Below are 22697 nucleotides of genomic sequence, written 5' to 3' on the forward strand. Positions count from 1 at the left end.
GCTAGACACAAAATGCTGGGGTACCTCAGCGGGTCAGGCAGCATCTCGGGAGGGAAGGAATGGGTGACGATTCGGGTCGAGACCCTTCTTCAGACTGATGTCAGGGGAGGGGGCGGGACTTTGACACCAATCTGAAGAAGGGTCTCGACCCGAAACGTCACCCATTCCTTCCCTCCCGAGATGCTGCCTGTCCCGCTGAGTTACTCCAGCATTTTGTGTCTACCTTCGATTTGAGCCCAGCATCTGCAGTTATTTTCCTACTTAAGTTAAACTCAACCCACTTCAGGTAGAGCGGGGAAACAGGCCCTTCAGCCCACCGAGTTCGTGCCGTATACTAGCACTGCCCTACGCACACTGGGAACAATTTACAGTTTTACCGAAGCCAATTAGCCTACAAACCCGCACGTCTTTGGAGTGCGGGAGGAGACCTGAGCTCCCGGAGAAATCCCACGCAGGTCACGGGGAGAACCTACAAACTCCGTACAGACAGCGCCCGTGGTCGGGATGGAACCCGGGTCCCTGGCGCTGTGAGGCAGCGACTCTACCGTTGTGCCACCGTGCCGCCATTTGTCCTCTGCTCTCAACTCTCTGCGATGTGAATACCTTGGGCAATGGTTGATTGGACTGGATTAGACGAGGCCCTGTTAAAAGTAATTGAACCGGTCAGGGGTGCAGCAAAGATTGCATTTGCTCCATTGGCAACGATGATCACGAGACGTGATGGGTGCAGCGAATCTCCAGAGAACTTGCTGAAGGAGAACGAATGCTCCAGACCATAACACAGGGCCGAATTAGGCCGTTCGGCCCATCGAGTCTGTTCCACCATTCGATCATGGCTGATCTATTTTTCCCTCTCAACCCCACTCTCCTGCCTTCTCCCGACAATCGTTGACTCCCGTACTAATCAAGAACCTGTCAATAAAAATACCCATTGACTTGGCCTCCACAGTCGTCTGTGGCAATGAGTTCCACAGATTCACCACCCTCTGGCTGAAGAAATTCCTCCTCATCTCCATTCTAAAGGTGCGTCCTTTTAAGGGCCTGCCCCACTTAGGCGATTTTTTGGCGACTGCCGGCGACTGTCAAAGTCATAGCAGATCGCCGAACTTTTCTTTTACCCGACGACAATGACCACGACAATGCCGAGTCAGGTCGAGATTTTTCAGTCAGAGAGTTGTGAATCTGTGGAATTCTCTGCCTCAGAAGGCAATGGAGGCCAATTCTCTGAATGCATTCAAGAGAGCTAGATAAAGCTCTTTAGGATAGCGGAGTCAGGGGGTATGGGGAGAAGGCAGGAACGGGGTACTGATTGAGAATGATCAGCCATGATCACATTGAATGGCGGTGCTGGCTCGAAGGGCCGAATGGCCTACTCCTGCACCTATTGTCTATTGTCTATTGAGATTACACCGTCTTCGGAAACATTGCGAAATTCCCACAGCTTCTCCGGAGCCCTCATTTTCGCTGAAATCACTGCCAAGTCGGTAGGTACTTGAGAGTTTTGAAATATAACATCTTGCCCGGGTTACTTGAAAACCAAGCTTCACGGTAACAAGGCATAAACTGGATTGATTTCCAGTTTACTAATAGCAGTATTAAGAAATTTACTTTTAAAAGTGGTTAAATGGATTTTTGTGCGGAGTGTGGGCATTCTATGAAAATGTACGGGAGATGCATATCTGGTTTCTGGGTTGCATATCTGGGTCGGGAGCCCACTTTAAATGTAATCGCTGATGGCCATAAACATGGCTTACCTGACCGTCAAACTGTCGCCTCCAATCTACCTGTCAAATGTCCTGACGGTAAATAAATTGGTTAAACACAAGTATTTTATGGTATCTTGAAATGACTACTTATTTTAATATTACGTGCTTCTAAATGCATCTAAGACAACCTAGCAAACCTGGGGACAGCGTGCGACAGACAGCGCCCGCAATAAGCTACGATACCTGGCGACAAGCCAGCTGTCGCCGAGACATTTCACCGGTTGATTTCTCAGTGACGTGCCGAGATCCACTACGATCCTTGGAAGACTCCTCACGATCGTGCCCGCGACACCCCGGCGAACTGTCGGCGACAGCCTAGTCACTGGCAGTCGCCTTAAAATGGCCTAAGTGGGACAGGCCCTTTAATTCTGAGGCTGTGCCCTCTGGTCCTAGACTCTCCCACTAGTGGAAACATCCTCTCCACATCCACTCTACCCAGGTCTTTCACTGTTCAGTTGGTTTCCATGAGATCCCCCCTCATCCTACTAAATTCCAGCGTGTCGAGGCCCGGGGCCTTCAAACGCTCCTCTTAAGTTAACCTGCGCGACACGGTGGCGCAGCGGTAGAGTTGCTGCCTTGCAGCAAAACAGAGACCCGGGTTCGATCCTGTCTGTACGTTCTCCCCGTGACCTGCGTGGGTTTTCTCCGGGTGCTCCGGTTTCCTCCCTCACTCCAAAGACGTGCAGGTTTGTAGGTTAATTGGCTCCGGTAAAGATCGTAAATTGTCCCCCGTGTGTGTAGGATAGTGCGAGTGTGCGGGGATCGCTGGTCGGCGCGGACTCGATGGGCCGAAGGGCCTGTTTCCACGCTGTATCTCGACGCTAAACTAAAACTAAACAATTAGTTGTAGGAAAGAAGTTCATCTTGGAATGCAAGGAGGTAAATTGGAATGCAATACGGGGAGCCACCAGCTTGCGGTGTGTGCTGGAGTTGTCTTGTTCAATAAGCTCTGTGCAGGGGTGGCAGGGGTGGCAGGGGTGGCAGGGGTGGCAGGGCGTCGTGTCAAATGGAACCTCTCTTCTTCTCTCCTGTGGCTGTTACTTGGTGTCTGGCAAGCGCCCATTTGCCAACTCTTCAGTCACCTTCTTTAGCTGAGGGAAAACACAGAGGTTTTGAGTTCTCGTAGCCCACGACATAAAGACCTTCATCACCAGATCAGGCAGCATAGCGATCTCCGACCTCTACACACACGACAAACAACGTCACGGTGGCGTTGAGAGACGGGAAGATGGATCAGCCACGATTGAATGGCGGAGTAGACTTGATGGGACGAATGGCTCCTATCAGTTTAGTTTAGTTTAGAGATACAGCGCGGAAATTAGGCCATTCGGCCCATCAAGTCTGCTCCACCATTCAATCACGGCTGATCTATCTCTCCCTCCCAACCCCATTCTCCTGCCTTCTCCCCGTAACCCCTGACACCCGCACTGACCAAGAATCTGTCTATCTCTGCCTTCAAAATATCCACTGACTTGGCCTCCACAGCCGTCTGTGACAATGAATCCCACAGATTCACCACCCTCTGACTAAAGAAATTCCTCCTCATCTCCTTCCTAAAGGAACGTCCTTTAATTCTGAGGCTGTGCCCTCTGGTCCTAGACTCTCCCACTGGTGGAAACATCCTCTCCACATCCACTCTATCCAGGCCTTTCACTATTCAGTGAGTTTCAATCAGGTCCCCCCTCTCATCCTTCTAAACTCCAGTGAGTACAGGCCCAGTGCTGACAAACGCTGGTCGTCCATGTTAACCCACTCATTCCTGAGATCATTCTGCGAAACCTAATGCATCCAGCAGAGCTGAGGGACTGAGGACATGGTGGAGAATCAGTGGTGGACCTGCACGACTTTCCTCTCTCCATGATACATGAACATATTTACTTTGAAAGCCGGGATCAGTCTGAAGAAGGGTCTCGACCCGAAACGTCACCCATTCCCTCTCTCATAGATGCTGCCTGACCCTCCGAGTTACTCCAGCATTTTGTGATACCTTTGAAAGCCAGAATGGCCCACGTTCTTCCAGTCATGCCTTACCTCAGTTCTGGTGACAAAACCGACCACCCTGCCCGCGGAGATGACGAACGTGTGCTGGAGGACAAGGAGCTCGAACAGTTTGTGAGCCTGCGAAGAGATGGGGCGCTGTAACACGTGTCAGGACTCGTCCCAGTCTACCATTCCCGCCGGCGAAACCCAGCCCGGCGCAAGACAAAATGGCGTCGCTGATCGCAAACCACTCAACGCTTTCGTCAGGCCCCTCCTAAATCGCACGATGGATTTCATCCTAAATTGTTTGGCGAATCTCCAGAACCAGGGGTCACACATTTCTAGAAGGACGAGAGGGGATCTTATTGAAACATATACGATTTTTAAGGGGTTGGATACGTTAGAGGCAGGAAACATGTTCGCGATGTTGGGGGAGTCCAGAACCAAGGGTCACACAGTTTAAGAATAAGGGGTCGGCCATTTAGGACTGAGATGAGGAAAAAAAATTTTCACCCAGAGAGTTGTGAATCTGTGGAATTCTCTGCCACAGAAGGAGGTGGAGGCCGATTCACTGGATGTTTTCAAGAGAGAGTTAGGTTTTGGTCTTCGGGCTAACGGAATCGAGGTGATATGGGGAGAAAGCAGGAATGGGGTACTGATTTTCGATGATCAGGCATGATCATTCTCTGGCGGCTTTCAAGAGAGATCTAGATAGAGCTCTTAATGATAGCGGAGTCAGGGGGTATAGGGAGAAGGCAGGAACGGGGTACTGATTGTGAATGATCAGCCATGATCACGTTGAATGGCGGTGCTGGCTCGAAGGGCCGAATGGCCTCCTCCTGCACCTATTTTACTACGTTTCTATGTTTCTAACACATTTTCCGCTCAGTTGCAGATGAGACAAGCATCATTTGCGGCAAAATAATATTTACATCTATTCCACTATGTTCAAAAGTTGGTCAGAATATTTTATTTAATGGGGCAACACATATTCATGGCCTCAATTCTAAATGGCCGATCCCTTATTCTTAAACTGTGGCCCCTTGTTCTGGACTCCCCCAACATTGGGAACATGTTTCCTGCCTCTACCGTGTCCAACCCCTTAATAATCTTATATGTTTCGATAAGATCCCCTTTCATCCTTATAAATTCCAGCGTATACAAGCCTAGTCGCTCCAGTCTTTCAACATATGACAGTCCCGCCATTCCGGGAATTAACCTAGTAAACCTACGCTGCACGCCCTCAATAGCAAGAACATCCTTCCTCAAATTTGGAGACCAAAACTGCACACAGTACTCCAGATGCGGTCTCACCAGGGCCCTGTACAACTGCAGGAGTAGGACATTCGGCCCATCTTGAAACTGCAACCGATAGGAGCAGAATTAGGCCATTTGGCCCATCTAGTCTACTCCGCCATTCAATCATGGTTGATCTATCTCCCCCTCCTAACCCCATTCTCCTGCCTTCTCCCCGTAATATCTGACGCCCGTACTAATCAAGAATCTATCTATCTCTGCCTTAAAAATATCCACTGACTTGGCCTCCACAGCCTTCTGTGGCAATGAGTTCCACAGATTCACCACCCTTTCCTTTTTCAATCTGTGTCTGTTGGTGTGAGGGATGAACATAGAAGATAGAACAGCGCAACACAGGAACAGGCCCTTCGGCCCACAATGTCCGTACCGAACACAATGCCAAGTTAAAGTCATTCTCCCTTGCCTGCACGCGATCCAAATCCCACCATTCCCTGCGTATCCACGTGCCTATCCAAAAGCCTCTTCAATGCCTCTATCGTATCTGCCTGCACCACCACCCCTGGCAGCGCGTTCCAGGCCCCGACCATCCTCCATGTAAGAAAACAGACTGAAGAGGGGTCCTGACCAGAAACGCCACCTGTCCATTTTCTCCGGAGATGCCTCCTGTCCCGCTGAGTTACTCCAAAGATAGACGCCAAAAGCTGGAGTAACTCAGCGGGACGGGCAGCATCTGTGGAGAGAGAAGGAATGGGCGACGTTTCGGGTCGAGACCCTTATTCTGCACTTTGTATCCATCTTTGATTTTTAAAAACCCCAGCTTCTGCAGTTCCTTTGTATGGAGTCTGAAGAAGGGTCTCGACCCGAAACGTCACCCATTCCTTCTCTCCCGAGATGCCGTCTGACCCGCTGAGTTACTCCAGCGTTTTGTGTCTTCCTGTGTATCTTATTAGGCTGCAGAATCTAACCTTGCATCTTCATGAGACACGTCCCGAAACTGCCTGGGTCTAATTGTCAAGCCGGCAGCTTCTGCCTCTGGAATCCTCACCCTCTTTAGCTCATGTGTCATCGTTCATCTTGTTTACAACAACACGTTTTGAAAGCGTGCCAAGATGCTGCATTTCCACACTCAGTGGGGGCAATCACGTTGCTGAAGATAGCGCAGTCGAGAAATAAAACTCTCAGCGGAGAGTGGAGTGATAATGTGATTCACAAACGCATCGCCTTCATGCGTTTTTCAGTCCATGCCATTTTACCACTGTGGGGCTGAGAACACAGAGTGCTGGAGTAACTCAGCGGCTCAGGCAGCATCTCTGGAGGACATGGACCGGTGGCATTTTGCGCTGAGACCCTTCCTCAGACGGATTGCAGCAATGGAGGAGAAAGCAGAAGAAGCACAACCAAGGACCAGTCTCACCCCCGGTCACTCCCTCTCCTCCCCTCTCCCATCGGGCAAGAGGTACACAAGTGCGAAAACCAGTGAGACCGCACCTGGAGTACTGTGTGCAGTTGTACAGGGCCCTAGTGAGACCGCACCTGGAGTACTGTGTGCAGTTGTACAGGGCCCTAGTGAGACCGCACCTGGAGTACTGTGTGCAGTTGTACAGGGCCCTAGTGAGACCGCACCTGGAGTACTGTGTGCAGATGTACAGGGCCCTAGTGAGACCGCACCTGGAGTACTGTGTGCAGTTGTACAGGGCCCTAGTGAGACCGCACCTGGAGTACTGTGTGCAGTTGTACAGGGCCCTAGTGAGACCGCACCTGGAGTACTGTGTGCAGTTTTGGTCTCCAAATTTGAGGAAGGACATTCTTGCTATTGAGGGCGTGCAGCGTACGTTTACCAGGTTAATTCCCGGAATGGCGGGACTATCGTATATTGAAATACTGGAGCGACTAGGCTTGTATACACTGGAATTTAGAAGGATGAGAGGGGATCTTATCGAAATGTATAAGATTATTAAGGGGTTGGACACGTTAGAGGCAGGAAACATGTTCCCAATGTTGGGGGAGTCCAGAACCAGGGGCCACAGTTTAAGAATAAGGGGTAGGCCATTTAGAACGGAGATGAGGAAAAACCTTTTCAGTCAGAGAGTTGTGAATCTGTGGAATTCTCTGCCTCAGAAGGCAGTGGGGGCCAATTCTCTGAATGCATTCAAGAGAGAGCTAGATAGAGCTCTTAAGGATAGCGGAGTCAGGGGGTATGGGGAGAAGGCAGGAACGGGGTACTGATTGAGAATGATCAGCCATGATCACATTGAATGGCGGTGCTGGCTCGAAGGGCCGAATGGCCTCCTCCTGCACCTATTGTCTATTGTCTATTGTCTAAAACGCACACCTCCAGATTCAGAGACCGTTTCTTCCCAGCTGTTACTGTACCAGGCAACTGAACCATCCTATTGCAACCACCTGACCGACCATATTCCTCATTGGAGACCCTCGGACGATGTTTAATCGGACTTTACTGGACTTTACCTCGCACTAAACGTTATTCCCTTTATCATGTACGTGTACACTGTGGACGGCTCGATTGTAATCATGTACGGTCTTTCCGTTGACTGGGGGAGTCCAGAACCAGGGGTCACAGCTTAAGGATAAGGGGGAAGTCTTTTAGGACCGAGATGAGAAAACATTTCTTCACACAGAGAGTGGTGAGTCTGTGGAATTCTCTGCCACAGAAGGTAGTTGAGGCCAGTTCATTGGCTATATTTAAGAGGGAGTTAGATGTGGCCCTTTTTGCTAAAGGGATCAGGGGTTATGGAGAGAAGGCAGGTACAGGCTACTGAGCTGGATGATCAGCCATGATCATATTGAATGGCGGTGCAGGCTCGAAGGGCCGAATGGCCTACTCCTGCACCTATTTTTTATGTTTCTATGTTTCTATGTTTCTAAAAAGCTTTTCGCTGTACCTCGGCACACGTGACAACAATAACGTCAAGTAAAGTAAACTTAAAAAAGAGGTGCACAGTGTGACAAAGCTTGGCAAGTGATGGGTGGATACAGGTGAGTGGTGGGTTGATTGGAAGATGGGTGGACAGAGGCAATGGATGAGAGGAAGGAAGGAACTGCAGATGCTGGTTTACACCAAAGATGGACACAAAGTGCTGGAGTAACTCAGCGGGACAGGCAACATCTCTGGAGAAGAGGGAATAGGTGACCCTTATTCAGAATTTCAGTGTGTTTTACACATGACAATAAAGCCCTATTGATTGATAATATTAAATATTAACTTAAAGTTTAAGTCTAACCCAGCAAAGTGATTCAGAGTCTGTTTCTTCCCAGCTGTTATCAGGCATCTGAACCGTCCTACCACAACCAGAGAGCAGTATCTACCTCTTCGATGACCCTTGGACTATCCTTGATCGGACTTTGCTGGCTTTACCTTGCACTAAACGTTATTCCCTTGTCAGTCTGAAGAAGGGTCTCGACCCGAAACGTCACCCATTCCCTCTCTCCCAGATGCTGCCTGACCCGCTGAGTTACTCCAGCATTTTGTGATACCCTATTCCCTTATCATGTATCAGTACACTGTAAATGGCTCGATTGTAATCATGTATTGTCTTTCCGCTGACTGGATCGCGCGCAACAAAGGCTTTTCACTGTACCTCGGTACACGTGACAATAAACTAAACTAAGCTGAACTAAGCTGAGTCTGAACCATGTGTGTTCTGGTAGGGTTTCCCATATCCATGTCCCTCCTGGTGCTTTGATCTACGTACCTGATGCAGTGATGTACTTGGAGACAGTTGGAAGGTTATTGGATGAATGCGCCATTTTCCCCTCGGCTTCACATCCTCGCCTTTCTACAAAGTAAAAAAGACCGTTCTCAAGCCAGGATCTTACACCGATCAGCCAAAACATTATGCCCACCTGCCTAATATGCTGTTGGTCCTCCGTGTGCAGCCCCATACGCAGCAGGGTGCGATGCACTGTGTATTGTGACACATTCCTCCCGTGACCACCATTAACATTTCCTGTGACTGGTGCCACAGTCGACCTTCTGTCGGTTCGGACCAGACGGGATAGCCTTCGTTGCCCTCGCGCGTCGATGAGCCTTGGGCGCCCAACACCCTGTCTGTCGCCGGTTTGTGGTTTGTCCGTCCTCGGACCACTGTCGGTCGGTCGGTACTCACCACTGCTGACCGGGAGCACCCCACAAGCCTTGCTGTTTCAGAGATGCTCTGACCCAGTCGTCTGGCCATAACAATTTGGCCCTTGTCAGAGTCGCTCAGGCCTTTACTCCTGCCCATTTCCTCTGCATCCAACACGTCAACTTCAAGAACTGACTGTTCACTTGCAGCCTAATATATCCCACACCTCGACAGGTGCCATTGTAACGAGATAATCAATGATATTCCCTTCGCCTGTCAGTGGTCGTAATGCTTTGGCTGGTCGGTGTATGTAGCAAATGTAATGACGAATGGAATGATGCGGGCGGGTGGGACTAGTGTAGATGGGGCATCTTGGACAGTGTGGGCACGATGGGCCGATCGGCCTGTCTCCACGCTTCGTGAGTTCCAAGCTTAGAGATGCAGCCCGTACACTAGTTCTGTCCTACAGACTAGGGGCAGTTTACAGAAGCCCACGCCGACCAGCGATCACCCCGTACAGTAGTTCTGTCCTACAGTCTAGGGGCAGTTTACAGAAGCCCACACCGACCAGCGATCACCCCGTACAGTAGTTCTGTCCTACAGACTAGGGGCAGTTTACAGAAGCCCACGCCGACCAGCGATCACCCCGTACAGTAGTTCTGTCCTACAGTCTAGGGGCAGTTTACAGAAGCCCATTAACCCTCAAACCTGCATAGTCTTTGGAAGTGCGGGAGGCAACCGGAGCACCCGGAGAAATCCCACATGGTCACAGGAGGAACGTGCAAACTCCGCACAGACAGCACCCGTAGTCAGGGTCTACCGTGTCATCAGTGTGACTCTATTCGATCTTTCTAAAGAATTCCGCAGGTGTGCTTTCATTTTCAGTTTCAGATGAGTTTATTGTCACACAGTACATTACGAACGAATAAGATGTGAATGATACTGAAGGAGGCCACTCTGCCCATCAGCCCTGTGCTCGGTAGATTGCCTACTTACCCCCTGCGATTTTGCATTGTCTCTTATCTGTTCTGCTTCATTCTGAAGAAAATTGATAAGTTCACTCCTCTGAACGGATCCCACGAGCACCATGGACTCTGGCAACAGAAACCAAACCTCTACTTAGACTGGAGACAGACACAGAGTGCCGGAGTAACTCAGCGGGTCAGGCAGCATCTCCGGAGGGCGTGGATGGGTGACGTTTCGGGTCAGGTCCCCCTCTCTCGGCCTAAGACCACACTACAGACTTAATATCGTCTGAGGTATCCAAGTAAATAAATCCACATTCCAAACATATAAAATTGTTATTTTAATCCTTAAGGGATTGGACAGGCTAGATGCGGGGAAAATGTTCCCGATGTTGGGGGAGTGCAGAACCAGGGGCCACGGTTTAAGAATAAGGGGTCGGCCATTTAGAACAGAGATGAGGAAGAACTTCTTCACCCAGAGAGTTGTGAATCTGTGGAATTCTCTGCCACAGAAGGCAGTGGAGGCCAATTCACTGGATGTTTTCAAGAGAGAGTTAGATTTAGGTCTTAGGGCTAAAGAGGTTGAGGGATATGGGGAGAAAGCAGGAACCTTTTTGCTCCTATACTCAACTCCTCTTGTTATGAAGGCCAACATTCCATTGGCTTTCTTCACAGCCTGCTGTACAAGAGAAGTTGAGTATAGGAGCAAAGAGGTCCTTCTGCAGTTGTACAGGGCCCTAGTGAGACCGCACCTGGAGTACTTACTGTGTGCAGTTTTGGTCTACAAATTTGAGGAAGGATATTCTTGCTATTGAGGGCATGCAGCGTAGGTTTACTAGGTTAATTCCCGGAATGGCGGGACTGTCATATGTTGAAAGACTGGAGCGACTAGGCTTGTATACACTGGAATTTAGAAGGATGAGAGGGGATCTTATCGAAACGTATAAGATTATTAAGGGGTTGGACACATTAGAGGCAGGAAACATGTTCCCAATGTTGGGGGAGTCCAGAACAAGGGGCCACAGTTTAAGAATAAAGGGTAGGCCATTTAGAACTGAGATGAGGAAAAACATTTTCAGTCAGAGAGTTGTGAATCTGTGGAATTCTCTGCCTCAGAAGGCAGTGGAGGCCAATTCTCTGAATGCATTCAAGAGAGAGCTGGATAGAGCTCTTAAGAATAGCGGAGCCAGGGGGGTATGGGGAGAAGGCAGGAACGGGATACTGATTGAGAATGATCAGCCATGATCACATTGAATGGCGGTGCTGGCTCGAAGGGCCGAATGGCCTCCTCCTGCACCTATTGTTTATTGTCCGCACAACTGCAGAAGGACCTCTTTGCTCCTGTACTCAACTCCTCTCGTTATGAAGGCCAACATTCCATTGGCTTTCTTCACTGCCCGCTGTACCTGCACGCTTCGACCCGAGACATCAGCCCGTTCCTTCCCTCTCCAGAGATGCCGCCCGTCCCGCTGAGTTACTCCGGCATTCGGCGTCCACCCACTTAGTTCTAAAAACGTTGTTACCTGCGCTCTCGACAACAGGGTACACCTGGTGAGAAGTGGAGGTCAGCACCTGCAGGAGGTCTGTGGGGCTGAGACCTTGGTCCAAGCACGTGAGATCGGTGTTCATGAACTGTCCCACCTTCACGCAGTACGATCTAAGGGGCAAAATGTGTCCGTGTCAGCAGACTGCCGCGGACTGACCCAGCTAGGGGTTGCCAACTTCCTCGCTCCCAAATACGGGACAGCGGGTGATGTCACCGCCCCCGCGCGACCCCGCCCAGCCAGCGGCCCACGTGCTCCCGCTCCACCAATGGCGGAAGCCATTGGTGGTGCGGGAGCACGTGGGCCGCTGGCTGGGTGAGGTCGCGTGGGGAGATTGCACGTTCGTTGACGTCACCCGTTGTCCCTTATTTGGGAGCGAGGAAGTTGGCAACCCTACTAATACGGGACAAGAGCTGTCCCGAACTAATTCAGCCCAAAATACGAAATCTCCCGGCTGATACGGGACAGTTGGCGACCCCCTAGATCCAGCCTAAAGAAAGTCGGCATCTTCCGTTCCCCCCCCCGCACCCCACCCCCACCCCCACCCCCACCCCTCCCACACTCCAAAGACGTACAGGGTTTGTAGGCCAATTGGCTTGGTGTGTGTCTATGGGATGGCAGGACTTTCATATGAAGAAAGACTGGATAGACTAGGCTTGTACTCACTGGAATTTAGAAGACTGAGGGGGGATCTTATAGAAACTTACAAAATTCTTAAGGGGTTGGAGAGGCTAGATGCGGGAAGATTGTTCCCGATGTTGGGGAAGTCCAGAACCAGGGGTCACAGCTTAAGGATAAGGGGGAAGTCTTTTAGGACCGAGATGAGAAAACATTTCTTCACACAGAGAGTGGTGAGTCTGTGGAATTCTCTGCCACAGAAGGTAGTTGAGGCCAGTTCATTGGCTATATTTAAGAGGGAGTTAGATGTGGCCCTTGTGGCTAAAGGGATTAGGGGGTATGGAGAGAAGGCAGGTACAGGTTACTGAGTTGGATGATCAGCCATGATCATATTGAATGGCGGTGCAGGCTCGAAGGGCCGAATGGCCTACTCCTGCACCTATTTTCTATGTTTCTATGTCCCCGGTGTGTCTTGGATAGCGTTAGTGTGCGGGGATCGCTGGTCGGCGCGGACTCGGTGGGCCGGAAGGCCTGTTTCCGCGCTGTGTCTCTTTTTAAAGAATGGTGCAAAGTGCTGGAAGGTCTGAGCAGGGCAGGCAGCATCTGCGGAGAGGAATGGGCCTCCATCTTCCAGCCGGCAGCTCTTCCTGCCTCAAAGCTGGTAAGCGTGCGGCACGTTGGCGCGAGTCGGGTAGAGCTGCCGCCTCACAGCGCCAGACACCCGGGTTCCATCGTGACCACCGGTGCCTGTCTTGTACGGAGTTTGTACGTTCTCCCCGTGACCTGCATGGGTTTTCTCCAGGTGCCCCGGTCTCCCCCCCCCAAGCTCCAAAGGCCTTGTGGGTCAATTGGCTTCGGTAAAGTCGCAAATTGGCCCTAGTGTGTGCAGGAGAGTGGTAAACGATCGCTGGTCGACACGGTGGGAGAAGGCAGGAGGTCGGGGTTGGGAGGGAGAGAGATAGCCCAGCCATGAATGAATGGCGGAGTGGACGTGATGGGCCGAACGGCCTAGTTCTGCTCCCATGACTTGTGAACAAGTAAAGGAAGGTAATAGGTCCCTCCCTCACAGTGTCGCCAACTGTCCCGTATTAGCCGGGACATCCCGTATTAGGGCGTAAATTGGTTTGTCCCGCACGGTAAATACGCCCTGTCCCGTAATTCGGCCCGCGGGCCGCTGTGGGCCGGGACGGTGTAGGCTAACGGAGTGTGTCTGGGGTGCGGGACCGAGTGTGTTCGCCTCATGGAGGTTGCGTAGTAACCCGCCTCCCGGCCCGGGCGTACGGCTGCCGTTGGTGGAGCGGGAGCACGTGGCCACTGGCTGGGTGAGGAGGTCACGTGGGGCGGCAGTGACGTCACCCTTTGTCCCGTATTTGGGGGTGAGGGAGTTGGCGCCCCCAGGTCCCCCCTCACTGCCCAGCATGCGCCGACCCTCCCGCTCGCCGCCGCGCGCGCACCCCGTGTACGTGCTCCGGATCCGCGGCAGGTAGGGCAGCCTTTTCACGATGATGGTTCCGTCGTAGAAGGAAGGCTGGAGCTTCTGCGCGATGGCGTTGGCGACGAGCACGGACAGCATAACGGGCAGGAAGTGGGCGATCTGACCGGTCAGCTCGAACACCAGCAGGGCAGTGGAGAGCGTGTGGGTCACGGCTCCAGAGAACGCCGCCGCCCCTGCAAGGCAAAAGGGCTCATCACACATTGCACAGCGGGATTACACCTGAGCATTGCACTGCAATCCCACTCTGGGGGGCCATAGCAGAGAGACGTAGACAATCGGTGCAGGAGGAGGCCATTCGGCTCATCCAGCCAGCACCGCCATTCAATGTGGTCATGGCTGACCATCCACAATCACTACCTGCTTTCTCCCCGTATCATGTCAAAAGGAATAGGAGTAGAATTAGGCCATTCGGCCCATCAAGTCTACTCCGCCATTCAATCATGGCTGATCCATCTCTCCCTCCTAACCCCATTCTCCTGCCTTCTCCCCATAACCCCTGTCACCCGCACTAATCAAGAATCTATCTATCTCTGCCTTAAAAATATCCACTGGTTTGGCCTCCACAGCCTTCTGTGGCAGAGAATTCCACAGATTCACAATTCTCTGGGTGAAAAAGTTCTTCCTCATCTCAGTCCTAAATGGCCTACTCCTTATTCTTAAACCATGACCCCTGGTTCTGGACTCCCCCAACATGGGGAACATTTTTCCTGCATCTAGCCTGTCCAATCTCATAAGAATTGTATATGTTTCTATAAGATCCCCTCTCATCCTTCTAAATTCCAGTGAATACAAGCATTGCAGTGTGGTGCAGCGGGTAGAGCTGCTGCCTCAGAAACGCAGGTTTGATCCTGGCCTTGGGTGCTGTCTATGTGGAGTTTGCATGTTCTGTGACCGGTGATCCCAGCTCTATCCCCCCCCACACACACACACACACACACACACACACACACACACACACACACACACACACACACACCAGGGACAATTTGCAATGTTCAACGAAGCCAATTAGCCTACAAACCCGCACGTCTTTGGAGTGCGGGAGGAAACCGGAGCGCCCGGAGAGAACCCACGCGGGTCACGCAGGGAGAACGCACGGACAGCACCCGCAGTCGGGACGGAACCCGGGTCTCTGGCGCCGTGAGGCAGCAGCTCTACCCGCTGCGCCACCGTGCCGAGGTGCAGGTGATCGGCAATCTTGCAGAGAGACCCTTGAGTCTAGTCACCAATCTGTGGAATTCTCTGCCACAGAAGGCAGTGGAGGCCAATTCACTGGATGTATTCAAGAGAGAGAGTTAGATTTAGCTCTTAGGGCTAACGTAATCAAGGAATACGGGGAGAAGGCAGGAAAGGGATACTGATTGTGGATGATCAGCCATGATCACATTGAGTGGCGGTGCTGGCTCGAAGGGCCGAATGGCCTCCTCCTGCTTTCAATGTTTCTATCTTTATAATATATTCTCTCGTTCACTTACCCGCGAGGGCATATCCTCCAGGGATTATCGGGTTCATAACTCCGTCTGACTTGATGCCATTGGGAAAGATAAAAGCCATGAGTTCTCCGACTGTCCGACCGATTACTGCACCTACAGTTTCCGGAGGACACAAGACATCTCAGCCTCATCAGCCAGCATTCTCTTTCACCAAAATAAATCACAGGTTCCCCTCACAACACACACGCGCTCTCTCTCTGTGTCCCTGACAAGGATTAGGTGCGTCCCTTGTATAACCACGCTCCAGAGTCTGGATGGGGCCTGCGTTTCTCTCCAGTCGAACCTGGATCTCTGGCGCTGTGATACAGCAGCTCCACCCGCTGCACAGCTGTGCCGACACAGAGAGGGCACTTCAGTTCCGTTTAATTTATTGTCACGAGTATTGGGTGCAGTTTCGGTATCCTAATTTGAGGAAGGACGCCCTTGCCATTGCGGCAGTGCAGCGTAGGTTCACCAGGTTAATCCCCCGGGATGGCGGGACTGACCCACGAGGAAAGGTTGGGAAGACTGGGCTTGTATTCACTGGGGTTTAGAAGGATGAGAGGGGAACTTATAGAGACGTATAAAATCGTGAAAGGACTGGACAAGCTAGATGCAGGAAAAATGTTCCCCATGTTGGGGAAGTCAAACCACCACGTCTTTGGAGTGCGTTGGATGAGAGGGGATCTTATCAAAACATATAGGATTATTAAGGGGTTGGACACGTTAGAGGCAGGAAACATGTTCCCAATATGTTGGGGGAGTCCAGAACAAGGGGCCGCAGTTTAAGAATAAGGTGTAGGCCATTTAGAACGGAGATGAGGAAAACCTTTTTCAGTCAGAGAGTTGTAAATCTGTGGAATTCTCTGCCTCAGAAGGCAGTGGAGGCCAATTCTCTGAATGCATTCAAGAGAGAGCTAGATAGAGCTCTTAAGGATAGCGGAGTCAGGGGGTATGGGGAGAAGGCAGGAACGGGGTACTGATTGAGAATGATCAGCCATGATCACATTGAATGGTGGTGCTAGCTTGAAGGGCCGAATGGCCTCCTCCTGCACCTATTGTCTATTGTTATTCATGTAAAATTTTCCCTAGTGTGTATAGGTAGCGTTAGTGCGCAGGGATCGCTGGTAGGCGCGGGCTCGGTGGGCCGAAGGGCCTGTTTCCGCGCTGTATCTCTAAACTAAACTAAACTAAACAAAAAGGTTTGCTGACATCAATCATAAAATGTCAACAATATCATCCATATCCACGATACTCTTGCCCCCCCCCTCCCACCCCCTCACTCCCCCACCGCAGGAAACCTCGACTGGTCCCGCGAACGGCCATCTTGACCTGGCCCAGGAGCAAACCAACAGGGAGACACCCCTCCCCCCACTAAGGTCGCCAACTTGTCCCGTATTAGCCGGGACATCCCGTATTTTGGGCTAGATCCCGTACGGGACCGGCCTTGTCCCCGTATTGGTAGGGGCGCCAACTTCCTCACTCCCAAAGGAGGGGACAAAGGGTGATGTCACCGCCCCGCGCCCCCACGTGACCTCACCCAGCCAGCGGCCACGTGCTCCCGCTCCACCAATGGCTTCCGCCATTGGTGGAGCGGGAGCACGTGGCCGCTGGCTGGGCGAGGTCACGTGGGGGCGCGGGGCGGTGACGTCACCTTGTCCCGTATTTGGGAGTGAGGAAGTTGGCAACCCTACCTCCTCCCTCCCTCCCCCTCCCTCCCCCCCCCCCCCCCCCCCTCGGGCCCTCTTGGCTGCTGGCTCGTTGCACCTGACAATAATAACTTGCAAATGGTCGGGTGGTGTTCGGGTTCCGGGACTCACCGTAGATCAGGACGGGCATGAAGTACCCAGCTGGCATTGGTAGAGTGGTGGCAAGAATCAACATCCAAAACTAGAGAAGAGGAGAGAACACAGAGTCACCCGAATGCACCTTACAGCCCGTCGCACACCCTGCCCCTGTGAGCACACCTCTGCATCTTACTACCCAACGCACGCCCCTGCCCCTGTGTGCACACCAAGGCTAATCTCACGCCTCCGACATCACACCCCGCAATCATGCATGTGGGGAAGGGGGCGTGCATATGGGAGCAGAAGTGCATACATACTGAAGAAGATGCATGTGGGAGGAAATGCATGCATGCATGCGGGAGGAAGTGCATGCATGCATGTGGGAAGGGGCATGCATATGGGAGCAGAAGTGCATACATACTGAAGAAGATGCATGTGGGAGGAGATGCATGCATGCATGCGTGTGGGAGGAAGTGCATGCATGCATGTGGGAGGTGATGGATGCATGCATGTGGGAGGAAGTGCATGCGTACTGGAGAAGATGCATGTGGGAGGAGATGGATGCATGCAAGTGGGAGGAAGTGCATGCGTACTGGAGAAGATGCATGTAGGAGCAGGTGCATGCATGCATGTGAGGAAATTTGGGGCCGTTTTAAAGTTTGCACCTACATCTGTCACAAAGAATTTGGTAGAGAAGCCAAATTGCTGGAAACGTGCCTTACCTTCATGAACAAGAAGAACAGGAGGGTGCCGTAAAAGGTGAAGGTGGGGTGGCACCAGTCCACCCACAGGTTGTCCGGGTCCACGCGGGCATGCAGGTCAAGGCTGGCGTTGAGGGCGAGCACGCCCCATGGCCGATGGTCAAAGAGCGAAGACAGCAACTCCTTCATGGTCAGCTGCACGGCACAAGGCGAGGCAAGGCGATACGTCATCCCCCTCCGCACCAACGGGGCGCCCCGTTCCCCTCTCGCGTACGGTCACCAGGGACAGGAGCAGAACTAGGCCATTCGGCCCATCCAGTCTACTCCGCCATTCATTCATGGCCGATCTATCTCTACCTCCCAACCCCATTCTCCTGCCTTCTCCCCATAACCCCTGACACAGGTACTAATCAATAATCTATCTACCTCTGACTTGGCCTCCACAGCCCTCTGTGCCAAAGGGTAGGCCATTTAGAACGGAGATGAGGAAAACTTTTTCAGTCAGAGAGTTGTGAATCTGTGGAATTCTCTGCCTCAGGAGGCAGTGGAGGCCAATTCTCTGAATGCATTCAAGAGAGAGCTAGATAGAGCTCTTAAGGATAGCGGAGTCAGGGGGTATGGGGAGAAGGCAGGAACGGGGTACTGATTGAGAATGATCACCATGATCACATTGAATGGCGGTGCTGGCTCGAAGGGCCAAATGGCCTCCTCTTGCACCGATTGTCTATTGTCTATTAATTCCACAGATTCACCACCCTCTGACTAAAGAAATTCCTCCTCATCTTATCATATCATATCATATCATATATATACAGCCGGAAACAGGCCCTTTCGGCCCACCAAGTCCGTGCCGCCCAGCGATCCCCGTACATTAACACTATCCTACACCCACTAGGGACAATTTTTTACAAAAGACCGTCCTTTAATTCTGAGGCTGTGCCCTCTGGTCCTGCACTCTTCCACTAGTGGAAACATCCTCTCCACGTCCACTCTATCCGGGCCTTTCACTATTCTGTACGTTTCAATGAGGTTCCCCCCTCATTCTTCTAAACTCCAGCGAGTACAGGCCCAATGCCGACAAACGCTCATCATAGGTTAACCTGCTCATTCCTGGGATCATTCTTGTAAACCTCCTCTGGACCCTCTCCAGAGCCAGCGCATCCTTCCTCAGTAGGTTTGCCAACTATCTCACTCCCAAATACGGGACAAGGTGACGTCACCGCCCCGCGCCCCACGTGACCTCACCCAGCCAGCGGCCACGTGCTCCCGCTCCACCGATGGCGGCCGCCCGGGCCAGGAGGCGGGTTGCTATGCAACCTCCTTGAGGCGAACACACTCGGCCCCGCTCCCCGAACACACTCCGTTAGTCTACACTGTCCTGGCCGACAGCGGCCCACGGGCCTAATACGGGACAAGGGCAGTCCCGTACAGGACTAACCAATTTAGCCCAAAATACAGGATGTCCCGGCTAATACGGGACAGGTGGCAACCCTACCTCCCAAGGAACCTCAGTTCCTCCATCCAGTGAGGTCTTGTGTCTCCCTAAAAATCCACGTTGCCCAAAAGTGACGTGGAATCCCATTACAGGTTGAGGAGTTCTTCATATTGGTGAGCACTTACCCTGGAGGCCATGAACTGCCCCAAGCCAGCAGGGAAGGTAATGGATGCCAAGAGTAAGGTCACTGCTCCAGAGTAGACGGCTTTCCTAACGGCAGAGTATTAGCATTAGTATTAGCATTAGCATTAGTATTAGTTTTATCTTTAGTATGAATATTAGTATTAGCATTAGTATTAGTATTAGCATTAGTATTAGTATTAGCTTTATCATTAGTATGAATATTAGTATTAGCATTAGTATTAGCATTAGCATTAGTATTAGTATTGGCTTTATCATTAGTATGAATATTAGTATTAGCATTACCATTAGTATTAGTATTAGCTTTATCATTAGTATGAATATTAGTATTAGCATTAGCATTTGTATTAGTATTAGCTTTATCATTAGTAGTAAGCACAGAGTGGTGATTGTGGGTGATTTCAATTTTCCGTATATAGACTGGGAATCACATTCTGTTAAAGGGCTGGATGGTTTGGAGTTTGTAAAATGTGTGCAGGATAGTTTTTTTGCAGCAATACGTAGAGGTGCCTACCAGAGAAGGGGCAGTGTTGGACCTCCTGTTAGGAAATGAGATGGGTCAGGTGACGGAGGTATGTGTTGAGGAGCACTTTGGGTCTAGTGATCATAATGCCATTAGTTTCAATATCATTATGGAGAAGGTCAAATCTGGACCAAGGGTTGAGATTTTGGATTGGAGAAAGGCTAATTTTGAGGAGATGAGAAAGGATTTAAAAGGAGTGAAATGGAAATTGTTGTTTTATGAAAAGGATATAATAGAGAAATGGAGGATATTTAAAGGTGAAATTTTGAGAGTACAGAGTCTTTATGTCCCTGTTCGGTGGAAAGGAAAGAATAATAATTTGAAAGAGCCATGGTTTTCCAGGGAAATTGGACACTTGGTTCGGAAAAAGAGGGAGATATACAATAAATATAAGCGGCAGGGAGTAAATGAGGTTCTTGAGGAATATAAAGAATGTAAAAGGAATCTTAAAAAGGAAATTAGAAAAGCGAAAAAAAGATATGAGGCTGCTTTGGCAAGTAATGTAAAAGTAAACCCCAAGGGGTTCTACAGATATGTCAATAGCAAAAGGATGGTGAGGGATAAAATTGGTCCATTAGAGAGTCAGAGTGGACAGCTATGTGCTGAGCCGGAAGAAATGGGGGAGATATTAAACAATTTCTTTTCTTCGGTATTTACCGAGGAGAAGGATATTGAATTATGTGAGGTAAGCGAAACAAGTAGAGTAGTGATGGAAATTAGGAGGATTAAAGAAGAGGAGGTACGGACACTTTTGAAGAATATAAAAGTGGATAAGTCTCCAGGTCCTGATAGGATATTCCCTAGGACATTGAGGGAAGTTAGTGCAGAAATGGCAGGGGCTATGACGGAAATATTTCAAACGTCATTAGAAACAGGGATGGTGCCGGAAGATTGGCGCATTGCGCATGTTGTGCCTTTGTTTAAAAAAGGTTCTAAAAGTAAACCTAGCAATTATAGACCTATTAGTTTGACGTCTGTGGTGGGAAAATTAATGGAAAAGATACTTAGGGACAATATATATAATTATTTGGATAATCAAGGCCTGATTAGAAACAGTCAACATGGATTTGTGCCTGGAAGGTCATGTTTGACTAATCTTCTTGAATTTTTTGAAGAGGTTACCAGGGAAATTGATAAGGGCAAGGCTGTGGATGTTGTCTATATGGACTTCAGTAAGGCATTTGACAAGGTTCCACATGGAAGGTTGATTAAGAAGGTTAAATCGTTGGGTATTAATAGTGAGGTTGCAAGATGGATTCAACAATGGCTGAATGGGAGATACCAGAGGGTAACGGTTGACAATTGTATGTCAGGTTGGAGGCCAGTGTCTAGTGGAGTGCCCCAAGGATCTGTGTTGGGTCCACTGTTGTTTGTCATTTACATTAATGATCTGGATGATGGTGTGGCAAATTGGATTAGTAAATATGCAGATGATACTAAGATAGGTGGAGTAGTTGATAGTGAGGTAGATTTTCAAAGTCTACAGAGAGACTTGGGCCTTTTGGAAGGGTGGGCTGAAAGATGGCAGATGGAGTTTAATGCTGATAAGTGTGAGGTGCTGCATTTTGGTAGGACAAATCAAAATAGGACGTACAGGGTAAATGGTAGGGAATTGAGGAATGCAGTGGAACAGAGGGATCTGGGAATAACTGTGCATTGTTCCCTGAAGGTGGAATCTCATGTGGATAGGGTGGTGAAGAAGGCGTTTGGTATGCTTGCCTTTATAAATCAGAGCATCGAGTATAGAAGTTGGGATGTAATGTTGAAATTGTGCAGGGCATTGGTGAGGCCAAATCTGGAGTATGGTGTGCAGTTCTGGTCGCCAAATTATAGGAAGGATGTCGACAAAATGGAGAGGGTACAGAGGAGATTTACTAGAATGTTGCCTGGGTTTCAGCACTTAGGCTACAGAGAGAGGTTGAACAGGTTGGGTCTTTATTCTTTGGAGCGTAGAAGGTTGAGGGGGGACTTGATAGAGGTTTTTAAAATTTTGAGAGGGACGGACAGAGTTGACGAGGGTAGGCTTTTCCCTTTGAGAGTGGGGAAGATTCCAACAAGGGGACATAGCTTCAGAATTGAGGGACAAAGGTTTAGGGGTAACATGAGGGGGAACTTCTTTACTCAGAGGGTTGTGGCTGTATGGAATGGGCTTCCGGTGGAAGTGGTGGAGGCTGGCTCGATTTTATTATTTATGAGTAAATTGGATAGGTATATGGATAGGAGGGGATTGGAGGGTTATGGTCTGAGTGCAGGTAGATGAGACTAGGTCAGGGAGAATGGTCGGCGTGGACTGGTAGGGCCGGACAGGCCTGTTTCCATGCTGTAGTTGTTATATGTTATATGTTATGAATGTTAGTATTAGCATTAGTATTAGCATTAGCATTAGTATTAGTATTGGCTTTATCATTAGTATGAATATTAGTATTAGCATTAGTATTAGTGTTAGTATTAGCGTTATCATTAGTATGAATATTAGTATTAGCATTAGTATTACCATTTCCATTAGTATTAGCATTAGCTTTATCATTAGTATGAATATTAGTATTAGCATTAGCATCAGCATTAGAAGTTCATAAGTTCATAAGTTATAGGAGCAGAATTGTATCTGTATTGTCTTTCCGCTGACTGGATAGATAGCAAGCAACAAAAGCTTTTCATTGTACACCTAACCTGAGCTGGACTGGACTCAGGATATTATATCCCAATCTTACTCTGTTGCCTTGAATCTCTGGACGAATGGGTTTCTCTTGACGTATGCGACCAGCCGTCGCTGGCAGAACAGGTAAACGCAGCTCAGGATCCCACAGATTATTCTGTCCACACATGGAAGAGAAGGGAATAAGGTTACTTTGTAAACTGAACAGCGAC

General features: G+C 50.1%; 1 protein-coding gene across 1 annotated transcript in view; it reads right to left on the reverse strand.

Moving 5' to 3' along the window:
- Positions 1 to 2803: 2803 nt before the first annotated feature.
- Positions 2804 to 22697, reverse strand: part of clcnk (chloride channel K) — a 49779-nt gene continuing 29885 nt past the window's right edge. The window contains exons 9-19 of the mRNA XM_078425050.1: positions 22541 to 22642; positions 19291 to 19375; positions 17692 to 17865; positions 17003 to 17072; positions 15186 to 15296; positions 13670 to 13883; positions 11577 to 11710; positions 10085 to 10182; positions 8717 to 8800; positions 3798 to 3884; positions 2804 to 2857 (exon numbers count right to left, since the gene is read on the reverse strand). Coding sequence (XP_078281176.1) covers positions 2804 to 2857; positions 3798 to 3884; positions 8717 to 8800; positions 10085 to 10182; positions 11577 to 11710; positions 13670 to 13883; positions 15186 to 15296; positions 17003 to 17072; positions 17692 to 17865; positions 19291 to 19375; positions 22541 to 22642 — 1213 coding nt within the window. The remainder of the gene's footprint in view (positions 2858 to 3797; positions 3885 to 8716; positions 8801 to 10084; positions 10183 to 11576; positions 11711 to 13669; positions 13884 to 15185; positions 15297 to 17002; positions 17073 to 17691; positions 17866 to 19290; positions 19376 to 22540; positions 22643 to 22697) is intronic.

Source organism: Rhinoraja longicauda, chromosome 30 (genome assembly GCF_053455715.1).
Source record: "Rhinoraja longicauda isolate Sanriku21f chromosome 30, sRhiLon1.1, whole genome shotgun sequence".
Classification (NCBI taxonomy): Eukaryota; Metazoa; Chordata; class Chondrichthyes; order Rajiformes; family Arhynchobatidae; genus Rhinoraja; species Rhinoraja longicauda.